The 18,687-nt window shown below is 41.4% G+C and overlaps 1 protein-coding gene across 4 annotated transcripts in view; it reads right to left on the minus strand.

Annotated features, from left to right (window-relative positions):
- The window catches only part of ITGAL (integrin subunit alpha L), a 34,005-nt gene extending 16,035 nt beyond the window's left edge, over positions 1-17,970 (minus strand). The window contains exons 1-13 of one of the 4 annotated variants that reach the window (XM_027874686.1): positions 17,759-17,968; positions 16,602-16,704; positions 15,612-15,706; positions 15,446-15,513; positions 13,199-13,316; positions 12,863-12,993; positions 12,599-12,744; positions 11,500-11,632; positions 11,201-11,342; positions 1,805-1,881; positions 1,439-1,571; positions 1,159-1,313; positions 117-254 (exon numbers count right to left, since the gene is read on the minus strand). In XM_027874686.1, the coding sequence (XP_027730487.1) occupies positions 117-254; positions 1,159-1,313; positions 1,439-1,571; positions 1,805-1,881; positions 11,201-11,342; positions 11,500-11,632; positions 12,599-12,744; positions 12,863-12,993; positions 13,199-13,316; positions 15,446-15,513; positions 15,612-15,706; positions 16,602-16,704; positions 17,759-17,813 (1,494 nt within the window). In that variant the 5' untranslated portion in view covers positions 17,814-17,968. Of the gene's footprint in view, positions 1-116; positions 255-1,158; positions 1,314-1,438; positions 1,572-1,804; positions 1,882-11,200; positions 11,343-11,499; positions 11,633-12,598; positions 12,745-12,862; positions 12,994-13,198; positions 13,317-15,445; positions 15,514-15,611; positions 15,707-16,601; positions 16,705-17,758 lie in introns of all 4 variants that reach the window. The other 3 variants (XM_027874685.1, XM_027874687.1, XM_027874688.1) reach the window with 3 other exon arrangements.
- Between the last annotated feature and the right edge of the window lie 717 nt (positions 17,971-18,687).

Here is an 18,687-nt window from a genome sequence, read left to right on the forward strand (position 1 = left end):
TTCTCTTATGCCCCCCAATACCCCCTGCATGCGCATGCATGCACACACACACACACACACACACACACACACACACACACACACATACACACACACAAAATGCCATGGCTTTCTACCTCTTTCCTACGGTAGACAAAAGCACGGCCTCCTCTCCGCTCCCCATAGAACAGGGGAGCTCCAACCAATAGCAGCTCCATCTCCCCATTTTGGTCCACATCAACCCCACACAACTCCCCACCAAAGTAAGAGCCAACCTATAGAGAGAGAAAGAAAGAAGAGGTGGTATAATGATGACCACACGCATTTATATAGCACTTCAGTTCACAGAACATTCTCCTCACAATAATAATGCTGGATAGCATAAATAACTTGACCTCCACTTTACATAAAAGGAAACATGTTAAGAGACTTGCCCAAGATTACACAGCTAAGTGTCAAAGCTCAGATAATTACAACAGGTGACATTGAGGCAGCACTTTAAGGTTTATAAAATACTCCACACACATTATTTCATTTAATTCTCAGAACAACCCAGTGAAATAGGTACTAGAGTATTACTTATTTTCATTTTACAGATGAGGAAACTGAGTGTCAGGTTAAGTGACTTGCTCAAGGTCACACAGCTACTAGATATCAGAGGCAGGATGTCAATCCACTGAGTTGTAACCAAGGTAGGACAACTCAGAGCTTTGTCCCAGGGCACTGAAATTTAATGGAGAAAAATAGCACTTCCAGCAGTAGAGAAATAACTATGCTTAGCACTTAGATTTCAAGAATAACTAGTTAAAGAGGAAATTACCACATGGGGTGGTCCTCCGTACCCTTCTTATTGCCCAGGACACAGGACAGGTAAGTTCCTCTTCCTCTTACAAAGCAGCCTTCCCTGAAGCGGTCTTACAAGTGAAGGGGGTGAAGGGAAAGGCTAGTTTCATGTTTCTTGTCCTGTACAAATTTTGTACCACTTGCCTCAGGCACAAAAATGGCTAGTAACAGCTGTGCCAACCTAGGTTCCTGCCCCCAAGTTGAGAGCTCTTTCCATTTCACTAGGGTCTTGGGGATGCCTAGGTCCGCATCTTGTCCAACTCCGTCAGTCTCAGGTTGGCTCTCTCCATCACACACACACCTTAAGATCCACCTGTGGCCACATACTTTGCTCACCTGGGGCCCTTCAAGCTTCTGCACTTGGCTCCAGTTTCCTCCCTTGCTGTCTGGTTCTTGGAAGAGGAGCACCCGACCTACATGCTGATATCGAGGAGCACCAGCTGCCAATAGTTTCCTGTTTCCCTGGGAGAGTAGCCAGGTCACTGTATAGCCTGCAGAGGGAGCCAGACACTTGGAAACAAGAGCCTATAGGGCTGGGTAGGGGGACAAGGGTCACTGGAGCAAAGCACATTGTCTTAATCAGGGAATTAGGGGGAGGATTACAAGATGACCTTACCCAAGTACCCATCCTCTGCCTCCTGGTTCATGGGTTGATTACCCACGAATGTTTCATCCTTCAGATCTTGCTCCAGGTCAATAAACCCCCCAGCCCAGTCCAGAGCCCCCGCAGCTCCCACCACACTGCGGCCCTGCAGAAGGAAAGACACTAGGGGCAGGTCAGCTGTTTTTGTGCCCCTCCTCAGAAACAACTGCATCCCTGGGTTTCACTCAGCTACTTCTGGTCCTCAGACTGAAATATGCACCTCCCCCTCCACTGCACTGTTCATCCTCCACACAGATGCTAAGGTGATTTCCCTAAAGTACAGGGCTGACTATGTCATTCCCCCTTGCCCTGCTACCTTCCTTCAGCCTTCAAACCTACCTTAGTGAGGTCAGCACTGATGCCACTGGATGACAGCTCCATCTTGAAATCAATCTTATCTTGCTGTTTACTAGTGCCTGTGAGGAATTATAGAGGGTATGTGGTACAGTGGAAAGAGTAGTAGATCTTGAGTCAGATGACATGGGTTTAAATTTTGGCTCTGTTACTATGTCACCTTGAGCGAAGCTCTTAACCGCTGTGGACCTCAGAGATTATCTAATTCAGTAGTTCCTAACTCTTTTGAGGATAAGAGCTCTTTTTAATATAAAAAAAAAATTTGAGGACCACTCCCCCAAATAATAGTAGTTGTACTCTGTGATCATTAATTGAGAAATAATAATAATGACGATAGCTAACATTTGTAGAGGGACACTGGCCCTCTGGCTGTTCCTCAAACAAGATACTCTATCTCCAGACTCTGGGTATTTTCTTTTTTCTTTTCTTTCTTTCTTTTTTTTTTTTTTCTTTTTGGTGAGGCAATTGGGGTTAAATGACTTGCCCAGAGTCATACAGCTAGTAAGTGTTATGTGTCTGGGGCCGGATTTGAACTCAGGTCCTCCTGACTTCAGGGCCAGTGCTCTATCCACTTCGCCACCTAGCTGCCCTGACTCTGGGTATTTTCACTGGCTGTTCCCCATGTCGAGAATGCACTTCCTTCTCGTTTCTGTCTCCTGGCCTCCCTGGCTTCCTTCAAATGCCAGCTAAAATCCTATCTTCTCCAAGAAGCTTTCCCTGATTCCCCTTAATTCCAGTGCCTTCCCTCTATTGATTATCTTCAATGTATCCTGTATGTGTCTTATTTGTACATAGGTGTTTGCATGTTGTCTCCTCCATTAGACTGTGAGCTATTTGAGAGCAGAGACTACCTTTCACCTTTCTTTGTACCTCCAGTGCCTGGCATATAAAAGGCACTTAATAAATGCTTTTTGACTGACTGATGCTTTAAGGTTTGCAACAAATATTATTTTATTTTATCGTCACAACACTGTGAGGTAATTGCTATTATTATCCCATTTTACAGATGGGGGAACTGAGACAGACAGTGGCTAAGTGATTTATCTAAGGTCACACGCCTAGTAAATATATAAAGGTGGATTTGATCTCTGGTCTTCCTGATTTAGATCTAGCATTCATTTAGCTGCTTCAAATAAACAGTGATGGGGCATCTAGGTGGCACAGTGGATAGAGCACTGGCTCTGGAATCAGGAGGACCTCAGTTCAAATCTGATGTCAGACACATAACACTCACTTATCTGTGTGACTCTGGGCAAGTCACTTAACCCCAAATGCCTCACCAAAAAAACAAAACAAAACACAATAACAAAAAAAAACAACAAATAAACAGTGATGAAAAGTTGGCATGATTTTAGTAGCCTTTTAAATGGATTCATATTTTATGAATCATATTAGCTTACATGTATTTAAAAAATAGTACTTACATAAATTGACTTTATTCAAATTTATAGAAGGTATGTTTTATTTATTATCCTAAGTGATTTAATGAAGTGGGGCGTTTACAATAGCACATAGATTGAGAACCACTGAATCTAATCCAGCCTTCATTTTGTTTTTCAAAACTTAATTTTATTGATATCTGTTGTCTTTATATTTTAATCATTTCGCACCTCCTACTACTAGATTGAACCACCTCTGACAAAAACAAACTAATTAAGCAAAAACTTGCTGATACAGAAAACTTGTCTGATAATTAGAATGTGAACTTTTCTGGTTTTTTGCCTTTCTTTTTATCCCCAGTGCCTAGCCCAGTGGCTGGCACATAGTAGGCTCTTCATAAATGCTTGTTGACTGACTGCTCACACATTTTCTATGCTCACCCCTGTCTGGTGACTCATCACCTTCCATGAGTTTAATTATCCTCTCTACGCAGATGACTCCCACATCCAGCCCTAGCTTCTCTTCTGAGAATCTATCATGGCCCATTGGACATTTCAAAATGGGTCTTCTATAAGTATCTTAAATTCAACATGTACAAAACAGAACTCATTATTTTTCTCCCCAAACCTACTCTTCTTCTGAACGTTCCTGTTACTCTGGAGGATACAACATCGTTCCAGTTACTTAGGTTCCCTACCACCTTGATGTCATCCTCACTCCCACTCACCCTACGTATCCAATTTGTTGTCAAATCTTATACCTCTGCAATGTCTCATCCACCCCTCCCAACACCTATCCCCTGGGCTATTTCAATAGTCTCCTAATTGGTCTGTGTGTTTCATGTGACTCTGCCTTCCAATCTCTCCTCCTCACAGCTACCAAAGCAATTTTCCTAAAATCTGACCATGTCACCCACCCACTCAATAAAGTCCAGATCCTTCTTATGCCTTTTAGGATCAAATATAAATTCCTCTATTTGGGATTTTAAAGCCCTTCACAACCTGGTCCTTACCTACTTTTTTTTATTTTTTATTTTGTCTATTTTGGTTAGGCAATTGGGGTTAAGTGACTTGTCCAGGACCACACAGCTAGTAAGTGTCAAGTGTCTAAGACCAGATTTAAACTTAGGTCCTCCTGACTCCAAGGCCGGAGGTCTATCTCTTACTTACTTTTCCAGTTTTATTATACCCTATCCAACCTTCATGGTCCAGCCACACTGGCCTCCTTGTTGTCTCACACACACACACACACACACACACACTGCTTTGTGTTTTCATACCCACTGTACCCCATGTCTGGAATGCATTCCTCTTAGAATTCCATGTTTGCTCCAAAAATAAAGCTCTACCTCTGACATGAACCCTTTTCTGGTCCCCTTGGCTGCTACTGTCACCTCCCCCCCAACAAAAAAAAAAAACCTTGTATTTATTTTGCATACACTTTTATATGCATTTATTGTCCCCTTGAGAGCAGAGATTGTTTCATTTTTATCTTTTCAATCCCAGCATCTAACACAGTGCCTGGCAATAGTAGGCAATTAATAAGTAGTTGTTGATCAACCGAATGTTTATGATATTCTGTCCCATGACATAGCATTCTGCTATGAGGAAAGAGTCAATTTTTTCATTTTACAGATGAAGAAACTGAAACCATGGATTGGAAGTGACCTGCCCAAGTCCACAGAGACACTAAGAAACCGGGAGGGCAGGACAGAGGAAAGCCCTCCCCCACCCACCCTGTCCCCAAATGATTAAACTCGTTAAGGACTAAGAAATAAATGCTAACCTTGGAACTCCATACAGATAAGCATTACACTGCGATGTCTCCAAGCACCTTATAACAAAGCTTAGCCCCCTGAAGATCATTCATTTAGAAAAATAGACAGGCAGGCAGGCAGACAGACAAACAGAAAGATAGATAGGCAGACAGACAGCTAGCTAGATAGGCAGCTAGATAGATAGATGGATGGGTGGATGGATAGATGGATGGATGGATGGATGGATAGATGGATGGATGGATGGATGGATGGATGGATGGATGGATGGATGGATGGATGGATGGATGGATGGATGGATGGATGGATGGATGGATGGATGGATGGATAGATAGACAGACAGATAGACGGACAGACAGACAGATAGATAGATAAACTGCCTGTTATGTGAAGGACCTCGTGTGTGGTCCCAAAAGAGGTAAGAAGATAAATACTATAGGCCCCTCCCCTCAAGGAACTAATAGTCTAGCTCTTCTTTTTGTCTAAGAACAAATATAAAATAACAAAATAATCATCATCCACCTCTCCTGCTCAAAAACTTGACTGAGGAGATTGAAGACGTATGCTCCAAGCTACACTGAGAGCCAGTGTGGTCTCTTGGCCAGACTGGGAGTCAGGAAGCGTTGGGTTCATACCCCACCTCAGCCTTTCATCAGCTGTAAGACTCTGGGCACAGAATCTGCTTCCTCCCACTGTACACTCTTTCCTCTTTTGGCTTCAGAGAAGTCTGGTTCTCCTCCTACCTCTCTAAACACTCTTCGTTTTTCTCCTTCCCCGTGACCCTGTAATGTGAGTGTTTCCTAAGGGTCTGTCCTTGGCCTTCTTTTCTCTCTCTCCACTCTCTCCCTTAACTATGTTATTCACTCTGACAGCTTCAATAACTACCTCTATACTGACCCCCAAGTCTATGTGCCTCCAGTCCTGATCACTGTTCTGAATGCCAGACCTGCACCCACAAGTCCAGTACCTTTCTCCCCAGTACATATCTCTGGATGGTGAACTGGATTTGGGTGATCACTGAACTTCTGTTTGCCTCGGGATAATGACAGCACCTATTTTCCAAAGTTATTGTGAGGACCAAATGAGACAATAATTGTAAAGTGCCTGGCACACAGTAGGCACTCTATAAATATTAGTGATTAGTATTATTACTCTCCATTCCCTTCGAACTATCCTTCACACATCAATGGGGTGATCTCATTTCCCTGCTAATGAGTCTCTTCTGGTTTCCTGTTTTATACTGAGTAAAATTCAAACTCCTTTGCCTGAAATGCAAGGCCCGCCATCATCTGACACCACCCTTGTTATTGTTGTTTAGTCATTTCAGTCATGTCTGACTCTTCATAATCCCACTTGGGGTTTTCTTGGCAGAGATACTACAGTGGTTTGCCATTTCCTTCTCCAGCCCATTTGACAGATGAGGAAACTGAGGTAAAGTTAAGTGACTTGCCCAGGGTCACATAGCAAGTATCTGAGGCAAGATTTAAACTCAAGAGGAGGAGTCTTCCTGATTCCACTCTAGTTTTACAAATTCAAAACAGATTCCTCCCTTCCAGAAACTCTATGCTCCAACCAAGCCAGGTCTCTCTAACTCCTGAACATTCTCTTTTCCTTTCCTTATGCAATTCTTTCTATCTAATTTGCATTCTTTACCTCTTGGATTCCTACTTCTCCTTTAAAACTCCCTTCAAATGCTACCTTCTCCAGGAAGCCTTCCTGGAACTTCCTGGCAATAATTGTTTCCCCCCTGGGACCTTACATAGCACTTTGTTCTTGACTACTTTTATACACTTACCATGCATTATTTTATATTATAGTTGTCTGTATTTTTTTTTAATCTCCCTACTAGTTTGTGAACTCCATGAGGGCAGGGACTATGTTTTATCTAAATGTTGTTATCTCTCCCAGGGCCTCCCACAGTGCTCTGCACACAGTATTTGATTCATAAATGTTTATTGCATGAATGAATGAATGAATGAATCCTTTGTTCCAGCCAGACTGAGCTCACACTGTCCTTATAACATGCGCGTTAGTATCACACCATTTTGAACACTCACCTATGGACAAATTTTACTTATACCCTTCTCTGTCCTTGCTATGCCAACATAATAACAATATCTCATATTTCTACAATGCTTTATGGTCTACATAGTGCTTTCCTCAACCCTGAAAGGTAGGTAAGGTATGCATTATTATCCCCATTTTATAGATGAGGAAACTGAAGCACCTAGAAGTTCAATGATTTGTCCAGACTCACATAGCTTGTAAGAAAAGGCAGTCATGTTAATATACTATTGGTAGAGCTTGGCCCCAACTGGTTCAGTTGTTCTGGAAAGCATTTTGAAATCATGCTCCAAAAGTGACAAAAATATCCATGTTCCTAGTGGTCCTTATGCTAGGCATATACCCTAAGGAGGCCAAAGAAAGAAAGACAGGCCATAACAAAGGCCACAACAAAATATTCATAAGTAGCACATTTGTGGGAAGCAGAGAATGGGAAATAAAGTAGGTGCCCACTAACTGGGGAATGGCTAAATAAATGGTGGTACAAGTAGAATATTACTATACCACAGGAAAAAAAAAAGCTAATATGAAAAATTCAGAGAATCATTGGAACACATATCAACTGAGTCAAAGTATTTAGCAGAATCAAGAAGACATTATATACAGTAACTATAGTAATGTAAAGATAACACTTCCACTTAACCTTCACATATTGAAGACAGCTTTTAATCCTGCTGTGAGTCATCTCTAAGCTTAACATCTCCTGTTCTTTCAACTGATTCGCCAATGACAGGGATTGGCGCCTCTTTCCCATAATTCATCAATAGTCCCCTTAAAACTATTGAGTGTATAATACAGAATGTGAAAGCTAGACCAAAATTTAGAATGTGGAACACAGACCATCTGAACTAGAAGAGACTTGAGAATATAGAAAGCGAAAGTCAAAAGGAAAAGAATGAAAACAAAAAGAAATAAGGGAGGGTTACTGAAGCATTTTTCAAAAACGTGCATGGCAGGCAGATGCTTACTAGTTGTATGACCCTGGGCAAGTCACTTAACCCCATTGCCTCACTCCAAAAAAATACATGGATCTGACCTCAGACATTTGATACTTACTAACTGTGTGAACCTGGGCAAATCTAACCCTGATTGCCTTGCCAATAACAAAACAAAACAAAACAAAACAAAAAAAAATACATGGAAGAGAATAATAGGAAATCAGAAGGAATCATAGGTAAATAGGAAAACTTTGAAAGTTACATGCTGAATTATATGTGTGTGTATTTTATATATATATATATATAAATGTATTTGTATATTATATATACAAAAATGTAAAAAAATAAAAATTTATATTATTTACAAAATATATATAAAATATATGTATATTTATGGTCTACATAAGGCTATCCTCAAACAACCCTGAAAGGTTATTATTATCCCCATTATCATTATTATCCCCATTTTATAGATGAGGAAACTGAAGCACCTAGAAGTTAAGTGATTTGTCCAGACTGACATAGCTTGTAAGAAAAGGCAGCCATGTTAATACACTGTTGGTAGATATGTGTGTGTGTGTGTGTGTAAGTATGTATATAGATATCTGTATATATAATACGCATACATGTATATAATATATATATGAATAAATTTATATATACCAACATACATGTATATATAATACACATGTACACAGATCTTTAAGAAAAATAAGCTATGTATTATAGACATTTATAGTTCTATATACAATTCTCTTTTATTTTATTGCACTCTGCATATGAGATTGAAATGTAAAGGAAAACAACAGAAAAATAAACTAAATGCTATGTAATTATAATGCCTAAGCTTGTCCCCAAAGAAGAGTTGAAAAAAAGCACTTCCATCTTTTCTTTGTAGCAATGGGGTACTCTTGGTGGAGAAAAAGCAATTGATGTGCTGGTTGGTGTTCTTGAACTGTCTTTTCCCCCCCTCTTTCTTTCTAAAATCTTTGTTACAAAGAATGGCCTGCTTAGGAAGGGAGATAGTAGGGGCATATTTAGAAATGAAAGTGATTAATGGGCTTTCAGTGAAAACAAGATACATTTATGGGATAGCTACGTAGTGCAGTAGATGGAGCACCAGCCCTGGAGTCAGGAGGACCTGAGTTCAAATCCCACCTCAGACAATTGACACTTACTAGTTGTGTGACCCTGAGCAAGTCACTTAATCCCAATTGCCTCACCCAGAAAAAAAGATACATCTTCAAGAGTCAAAATTATGATTTTAATTCCAATCTTCTAAATCCAGGTTTAGCACTCTATCCATTCTCCAATGAGAGTGAACTATTGGACTAATGTCAACCTAGAGAGAGGTCTCCAATGGAGGGCCCTAGGGATCTGTCCTTAGCTCTGTTCCAGTCACCATTTTCATAAATAACTTGGTTGAAAGCAAAAAAAAAAAAAAGGGGGCATGTTAATTGAGTTTGCAAATGATACAATGTTAAGAAAATAATAAACAACAGAATCAAGATCCTGTAGATGGTGATGGTTCACTGAAATACCAATAGATTCTGATGATTACCTGAAACTAACAATATGAAATTAAACCAGGAGAAACGTTAAATCCTATACTTAGTTGAAAAAAAAGAAACCTAACTCCAAAAGCTGAGAATGGGGAGAACTTCCTGCTTCTCATTAGTTCAAGTGAAAAATGTCTGACTGAACAGAAGTTCAATCTGAAGCAATAGTGTGATGTGCTAACCAAAAAGAAAAGAAAAAAAGAAAGAATGAAAGAAAAAATTTTGAAAATGAAATCGTAACTTCTATTAAGAGAAACCTAAAATCCAGAGTAGTTGGGGCAGCTAGGTGATGCAGTGGATAGAGCACTGGCCTCAGAATTGGAAAGACTCATTTTCCTGAATTCAAATTCAGCCTCAGACACTTACTAGCTGTGTGATCCTGGGCAAGTCACTTTACCATGTTTACATTAATTTCCTCATCTTTAAAATGAACTGGAGAAGAAAATGACAAATCACTGCAGTATCTCTGCCCAAAAAAAACCCCAAATAGGGTCACAAAGAGTGACTGAAACAATTCAACAACAAACAAAAAACATCCAGAGTAAGTGGGTAGTATCACTCATCAGGTTATGTCAAGGATATCTCGTTCAGTTTTTAGTATGTGTTGCCAAAGCAAACAGAACACAATATATTAAGAGGACTATTCACATGTAAGCTGTCTTCAATATGTAATGGGCTATTACATAGTATTATGGACAGTTAGGTGGCACAGTGGATAGAGTGCCAGGCCTGGAATCAAGAAAACTTCCTGAGTTCAAATCTGGCCTCAGATACTTACTAGCTATGTGACTCTGGGCAAGTCAACCTGTTAACTGGGCAAGTTAACCCTGTTTGCCTCAGTTTCCTCATCTGTCAAATGAGCTGGAGAAAGAAATGGCAAACCACTTCAGTATCTTTGCCAAGAAAACCCCAAATAGGGTTTGGGAGTCAGACATGACTGAAAAATGACTAAATAACAAAATTATGTAGAAGTGTTATTTTTTCATCTTTATAAATAGTGGAAAGAGCATTGGACTTGAAATCCGAAGATTTGGCTTAGAGTTCAGTCTCTGACACTCAGTACTCTGACACAGACTACTGGCCCAGTGTGACCCTGGGCAAGAGACTCTGAGTCTCAGTTTTCTCATCTATAAAAGGAGGGTAATAAAGTGGTGAACAAAGTATTTTGTAAATCACTAAATGTTATACAACTGTGCTGTTATTAATATCATTATTATTATTATTATTAATTATCTTTCCAAGTAGATTATAAGCTTCTAAAGGGAAAGAACTAAGTGTTTCTTGTTCTTTTTTCGCATCCCACTCAAATGGAGCAGAACAAATATTTGTTGGTTTGCTAAAATACTGGATAAAATTGTTATTAAAAATTTTTCAAATTTTCAGAACAAATAAATCAGAGCATGATTATTTTCATGGAAGATTCTTCTCTTTGCAGCTATCTGGTATAACGGGTAGAGTACCAGGCCTAGAGTCAGAAAAACCTGAGTTCAAATCCAGCCTCAGACACTTACTAGCTGGGTGACCCTGGGCTAGTCACTGACCCTCTGTTTGCCTCAGTTTCATCATCTGTAAAATAGGGATGGTAATATCACCTACCTCCCAGGGTTATTGTGAGATTTAAATGAGATTATATTTATAAAACCTTAGCACAGTGCCTGCCACTCACCTTCAATATTATAGATCTTCTTCTCCAGGTCATCAAACAGTCCTTTAAGCTTGTCATAAGTGTCCAGAATCTTCACAAAATCCTTCTTGGGATTTGAGGCAAAATCATCAAGTTTCTCAGGTTCTTGAATTCCACCCCCAATCTGTGGGAGAGTGAAGAGGTCACCTCAGCAGGCTCCCTGACTGATGCTTCAGAGCCTCACTGACCCTCCAACCCACCACGGAGCAACAAGAGCGAGAAGTGTCCTGGATCTGGGGCAGAGCTGGGGCTACCCGGGTGGCAGCCTAGGGGACCCCTACCCCAATCACATAGCGGATGATGTGTTTGGCTTCCTCGATGTCTCCGCTGTCTGTAGCATCCCCATCTGTGATGATGATCATTACTCGCACAGCTTCAGGGCGGGCACCCCGACTCGCATCAAACACATCCTTTCTGTGTCAAAAAATGAAGTGAATAATGTGAAAATACTTTTAATAGGAATGTAAATGTATAGCCTATATCAGATTGCACACCGTCTTGGGGAGGGAGGTGGGGAGGAAGGAGGAGAAAAATTTAAAACTCAAAAGCTTATGGAAGTGATTGTTGATAATTCAAAATAAATTCATTAAAAAAATGAAGTGAAGTGAGGGTCTTCTCCCCTTGCTTCCCCAGTACAGAGGGCAAGGGGCTTCCTCTAGGATAATGTTCCTGTTTCATTATGTCATACTCATGGGTAAAGGGAAAAAGCATCCTGATATAGGGAAAAGAACTTGAGATCTGGGTTCGCATCCAGCTCCCCTACTTCCTTTCCATGGGATATCGAGCAAAAACTGGAAATGAAGTGGGGCCGTTGACTGGGGAATTGACTGAACAAATTGTGACGTATCAATGCAATATATTATTACACTATTAAAATGATGAGTAGATAAAGTAGAAAAATAAAATAAAATAAATGATGAGTAGGAGCGATCCTGAGAAACAGGAGGACTGGGATGAATTGGATGAGGAGGGGGAAGAATACAAATGGGATCAGGATAAATGCAATGATCCAGATTCATTAGTGAGGTTAGATAACAATGGATACTGAAAGAGGCAGGCACAGAGTGATGTGGAGCTGTCTGGGTCAGTTTTGCCTGCTTTCCTTTGTCATCCAGGAGGGTTGGGGAAATGGCACGTCGGAAAATGACTAGGACAAAAAAAAAAGGGCATCCATTTCTATATACGTGTGTATATATACACATATACATACATACATATGCATATATACATACACATATGTGTATATACATGTATGTATGTATACGTGTATATATGTGTGTATGTGTGTTTGCCATAGGTCCTAGACCTACTGTTTAGAGGACCAAGTGAGAGAATGTGTGTGCAAGTAGCCCTTGTAGCCACAAAGATTAAAGAACTCACACAACATGTTTGATGCCGCCAAAGGTGTTGGTGAGCTCTTGCATGTGTGTGACATTATCTAGCAGAGTATCAGGGTTTCTTGTCTTGATATAGTCTGAGAAGTAGAATTCAGTCTTGGAGGAGCTTGAGAACTGGACAGCTGCAAACTGGACAGAGATGGAGATAGGAGACTTGGCTGACCTACTCACTCCACATTTGGCCCCCCCTCCCTCCCAGCCCTTGCTTCCCTCCCAGGACCCAATCACCCAGCTCCAGTCTCCGCACGTGGAACGAAGAATTGCTCAGTTTTCTCATCACATCTTTCATGAATTCCAGGATTTTCTTAAAATCATTATTAGTTATGCTGTAGGATCCATCAAATAAGAACACCAAATCTACGTTTGCTTTTAGACAATCTGCAGAGGGGCCAGATATAAGGAGATCAGGAGAAGAGACCCCCATCATTTCATCCCAGCACCATCCCTGACCCTGTCTCTGTCCCTTTGGCTTAGTCATTGCTGGGCCATAGGACAAACCAGCTTAGTAAGTTGCATTTCTCACTTGTGGTCTTGTCAGTCCCCAAAGTGACAGCCCCTTTGCCAGGGCTGGGTTTCCTCTTACCCTGATAACCAGGATACGCAAGAAGTGCAGGGCCGCCCAAATTTGGTGGGAAGATATAGCAAAGACCGCTCAGATAGAAGTTCTGATCACATTCCCTTGCCAGCCCAGGGTCACAAGCCTGTGGGAAACCAAAGGTGGAGGACAGTCAGAAGCCCACTAATCAAGTAGCCATCTATGCATCTATCTGTTGCTACTGTTTTAACTTTTTTTTTTAAATTACGAACTTAAAACTGTTGTTGTCAGTGGAGGAAGGTTTTTAGAAGAGCTAGCAAAGAATCTTAGACTTGAAAAGTACATGAGGACATAATATAAAATGTGAGAACTGGAAGAAACTTTAAAGCATATCACAGAGAATATGAAAGCTAGCATGAAATTTAGACTATGGAGCACAGAATATCAGAACTAGAAAGAGACTTCAGAAAATAGAAAGTGAAGGCTAAAGGGAAAAGAAAGAAAACAAAAGGAGAAAGAAGGGAGGGTCACTGAAGCATTTTTTTTTTAACATTCAGAGAAGAAAACAGTAGGAAAGCCTGAAGGAATCACAGACAAGCAGGATAGCTTTGAAAGTTATGTGCTGAATTGATTATATATACTTAGGAAAAAACAAGCTACACACAATAAAAACTCATAGTTTCATGTACAATCCTTTTTTTGTTGTTGTATACGGAAATGCTCATTTTATTGCGCATTAAATTCAGAACAAAATTAATTTTAAAATTTTAAAAGGAACTTTCGAACATAGAACAAGGGGTTTTAGAACAAAGAAACAAGAATTTCAGGATTGGAAGATACTTTAGGATAGAAAACCTCTATGGGATAGAAGAGACTTTGGAACAGGGAGAAAAGAATGTAGAAGGTCAGAGGTGGAAGGAACCTTCAAACCCAGAGCACAGAACATCACAGCTGCAAGGGACTTTAGAACCCAGAGCACAGAACATAGCTGGAAGGGACCTTAGAGACCACTTACTGAATATCTATTCCCAGCCCAGTGTTCTTCCAAATATGCTATGCTGGCTGCTTTTTCCTGATTAGTGACCTGCCCATATTTCTTTTACCCTCTTCTCTTTACTCCTCTTTTTCACTCTACGTTTGCGTATATGGTATCTCCCCTTTCCTCTCCACCTACTGGAATACTACCTATGTTTGTAATTGCTATGTGACCTAGACAAGTCACACTCCTTGTTGGGCTGTTTCCTCCTCTGAAAAGGGAGGGATTTGGACCTAATGGTCTCTAAGTTTTGTCCTTGCCTGGACATTCTTTGAGAAAGTGAAGCATTCTCCATGAAACTTTAAAGCCCTCTCAAGCCCATGATGATTTCTTCTCTGATCATATCTAGTTATTATTTAATTTTCTACACTATTACTTGTCTCCTGCACAAAGGTGGACTGTAAGCTGGAGTGCAGGTACCTCATCTTACTCTATTCAGTGGAGCATAGGGCCTTGAGCCCTAAACATTGATTATAATGATTTACATTTTTAAAGTTCACAAAGAACCTTTCTTATAACCTCCCTGTATGGTAGGCAGTTGGAGTATTATTATTCCCGTTTTACAAATGAGGAAACTGAGGCTCAGAGAAAGGAAATGACTTGCCTAAGGCTACAGTTATTATTAATAATTGGCAGACCTAGGACTTAAATAAACCCAGGTGTTTTTATTCCAAGTTGATCACTCTTTTCTTTTTTTTAATTTAACATTTTATTTTCCCCCAACTATATGTAAAAACAATTGACATTCTTTTAAAAAAAGTTTTTGGGCTCCAAATTTTCTTACCCCCCCCCCCAAGCAAAGGGGCAGCTAGGTGATGCAGTGGATAGAGCACCGGCTCTGAAGTCAGGAGGACCTAAGTTCAAATCCGGCCTCAGACCAAACACTTGACACTAGCTATGTGACCCTGGGCAAGTCACTTAACCCCAATTGCCTAAAAAAAAAAAAAAGGCAAGCAATTTGAAATAGATTATACATGTACGGTCATGTAAAACATATTTCCATGTTAGTCAGATCACCCTTTTTTTTTTTTTTGAGGCAAAAAAGTGACTTGCCCAGAGTAACACAGCCAGTAAATGTCTGAGGCCAGATTTGAACTCAGGTCCTCCTGACTCCAGGTCCAAGATCACTCTTTTCTTGATTGATTGACATTCTCTCTGTCTCTGTCTGTCTCAAACCATCTGACTCTTTAATTTTACCCTTTACCTCCTCTTATTTGCCTTCCCTTCCTCCTCACCTATTGATTCTCTATTTCTCTTACCATGAAGCGTCCATCTGTGGGATCTGTGGCCAAGGTCATGCCTAGATACTTGGAAGTGAGATTGGCATCTGTGGTGAGAAAGAAGATCAATACCAGAAGTAACTCAGAAGCCACAAGGAGTTCCCTGACCTTGATCAGGCCTCCTGTTACATATCACTGCTCTCACCTTGCAGGTCCATTGGCTGACAATGTCCTGTGGACGGCTGGCACTGATAGAGGTTCCCGGTATTGTTCCCCTCACCAGGAGCTCCCACAACGACCCTGATGGGAAATACTTTCTGTAAGACAGAGATTCCTGGACCTTGGGAAACACTGGGACTCCTATTGGAGTCAACCTTTGGGGGAGGGGGGCTGGGACCCCTGAGCAATGCCAGATGCTGCCTCAAAGAGCTCTCAGCATCACTCCCCACCCCCAGGGTTTGCTGGTGAATAATCCCTCCCATTTTCCCACTATGTGTTTTAGTACCTCGAATTTGAATGGGTGCTTTACAATTTCCAAAGTTATATATCCAATATAGCATTATGTGAGTTTTGTAAAAGCCCTAGGAAGGAGTAAAGGCAGGGATAATTATCCAAATTTTTCTTATTTTATCCAGACTTGTGATCTGTGGATGTAAGGAACTCCTGGTGTGGAAAACCCTCTACCTACAGCTCATTTGTATTTTATAGCCTTGAGAGTTGCCTGAGGGCACTGAGAGGTTAAGGAACTCATTCATGATCACACAGCAGGCATGTGTGTCAGAGACAAAACTTGAACCCAGGTCTTCCTGACTCCAAGGTCATCCTTCATCAACTATGACAAACTTTCACATATAGTAAATGTCAGAATAACTAAAGTCAAGTCTCTGGACTCCCAGGCCAGTGTCCTTCCCGCTACCTTAAGCATCATCCACCATCCATGCCCAGGGAGGTGGAGGTGTGGGAGTAAGAGCCAGGGCCTCGAGGGCAGTGGCCTCAAAAACTAAATAGAAAAGAATCCCTGGGCCAGCCAGCATATTGACTTAGAAAATCACAAATGAACATTATCTATGTTGTATTATATGTTTTTTAATTTTTGTTAAACATTTCCCAATTACATTTTAATCTGGTTCCCCATAATGCAAGGGTTTTACTGCTGCTGGTAGTCAAGTCTGACACCTTTTCTCTAGGGCCTTACCCATTTCCAACTTGCAGGACCTGATACCCAAAATGGTTCCCTGCATCTTGGAAGGAAAAGCTCTGGGAGTGTCTGGTATCCAGGTTATAGCTTGAAGCCAAGGCTGCAAGAGAAGGAACAGAGAATCAAGGCCTGGTGAGGCCTCAAAATATCCCCTTCTCTATCTCCCCAACCCACCTGGCCCAGCTCCTCAGTTGCCCCAGACCAGTAGCTGCAGGAACAGATTTAGGGCTGGGAATGCCTAGAGTTGAAAACTAAGAGGAAGCCAAGGCCTCAGTTTCATGTTTATCTATTCTTTTTTGGCTTAGCAGAGGGGGAAGTGAAGAGAAACTGCATAATAGAGGAGAGAGGAGAGAAGGTGAAGAAGGGGACAAGCAGTGCATCTCCTTTGTACTTTTCTCCCTCCTCCACAAGGGGATTTTGGTTCCCAGTTCCCAAATCTGAGTCGCCAACCAGCCTCAACCAGCAACCAGCACTGACCACAACGCTTCATACTTCCCCATTCTAGAAGGTCCCATTTTCCCCAAAGATTTGGGTTCCCGCCTCTCCAGATTGAACTCTCCCGCTGGGTTTTCCATTAAGATTTCCAGCCTCTATTTCCCCAAGTACCTCCCCGACCCCCCCCCCCCCACCTCTCATATATTGGCTCTTGCCTGTCCCGGTCTCTCAAACACCCAGCCTCTTTGACCTACCCCAGACTCTGTCCCATAGTAAACATCAGCTCTGGCTGCCCCAGCATATCCTGTCTCACTCCACCTCAAACATCCCCAACCTCATATACCCACATCTTCTTAATTTCAGACACCTCTTCCCACCCTTCCCACTCAGCACCTCCTGTTCCCACTTAGGAAAAGCATTTTGAACTGAAATTTCTAATGCCTAACCCAATTGTCTCCTGCATCTTCTTTCTCTGTTTCTGTTTCTCTGACTGTCCCTGCTTCTCTTTCAGCCCTCAGTCTCCCTCAATATTTTCTCTTTTTCTTGTTGCCTAGGATCTTGAGTCCCAATTAGGCTGTCCGTGCCTTCTCCTCCCTCTCTGACTGCTCCTTCTCCATGATTCAATTCCCAAAAAAACCTCCCCAACCAACACCCCCCAGGCTCCTGTTTTCCCCTTAGTCTCTGCCCTTACATGTTCTGCTCTTCTAAACTCAACTTACCCCAGAGAAAGCTCCCAAGCAGGGGCAACCTGAGTGAAGTGCTGGCACCCTTCATGGCACTATGGCCAGTGTGGAGTAGGGTCAGGGATGGAGAAGAGGAGACCCAGGAATCCCTAGTTCTGGGCTCAGAGAATCAGTTGTTAAAGCTAGTTGCTAACTTAAGGTAAAAGGAGGAAATGACTGTGTTCAGGGCCCCCAGTGGCTAGGACTTTCTCACAGGGGAAGGGATGAGGGTGTCACAGGGTGGTTGATGGAGTTATGAAACCAGAATGGGCTTAGAGAGGAAGTGTAAGCAGGTTAGATTTCCTGCCTGGCTGCTTTTCTTATCAACTAAAACCCAGACTCATCACAGCTGGGGCATTACATTAGGTTGTTATCTCATGGTTTGGACAAGCTGGAAAGAATCTTAAAGATGGTCCTAAACTCCCTTGTTCTATAGATATGAAACTACAGCCCAGAAAGAAGAATGAAATTACAATCTTTTGGATGCAAGAGATTTGAATCTGAATCCCAGGTCTTCTGACCCAAAGTCCATTATTCTTTCTTTTTAATTAATGTCTTTTTAAAAAAATCACACTCATTTGCTCAACTCATCACTGAACCCTCTCCTACATCAGAGAAAACTGATTAAATAAAACTAACCAACAAAGCATCCACATTTGGCAGTTTATTCAACATTCTCTATCCATAATCCCTCCATTCTAATGCTCTTTCCCATATGCCCCACTTTGTGTCTTCTAGCTTTTTTTCATTCCTGTGCTAGGGACTAGCTTCAACAGAAAATCCTAAGAGAAGAAATATGTTTGTTCAAAACAAAACTGAGGGAACCAGGTAATGATACACTGGAGCTGGCTTGCAGAGGCTCAAGAGAGCTGATTGTTAAATTTTCAGCGTGAGCATTTATGCCTCAGAAATCAGCAAAGGTTAGA

Source organism: Vombatus ursinus, unplaced genomic scaffold (genome assembly GCF_900497805.2).
Source record: "Vombatus ursinus unplaced genomic scaffold, bare-nosed wombat genome assembly UNPS02014807.1, whole genome shotgun sequence".
In the NCBI taxonomy this organism is placed as follows: Eukaryota; Metazoa; Chordata; class Mammalia; order Diprotodontia; family Vombatidae; genus Vombatus; species Vombatus ursinus.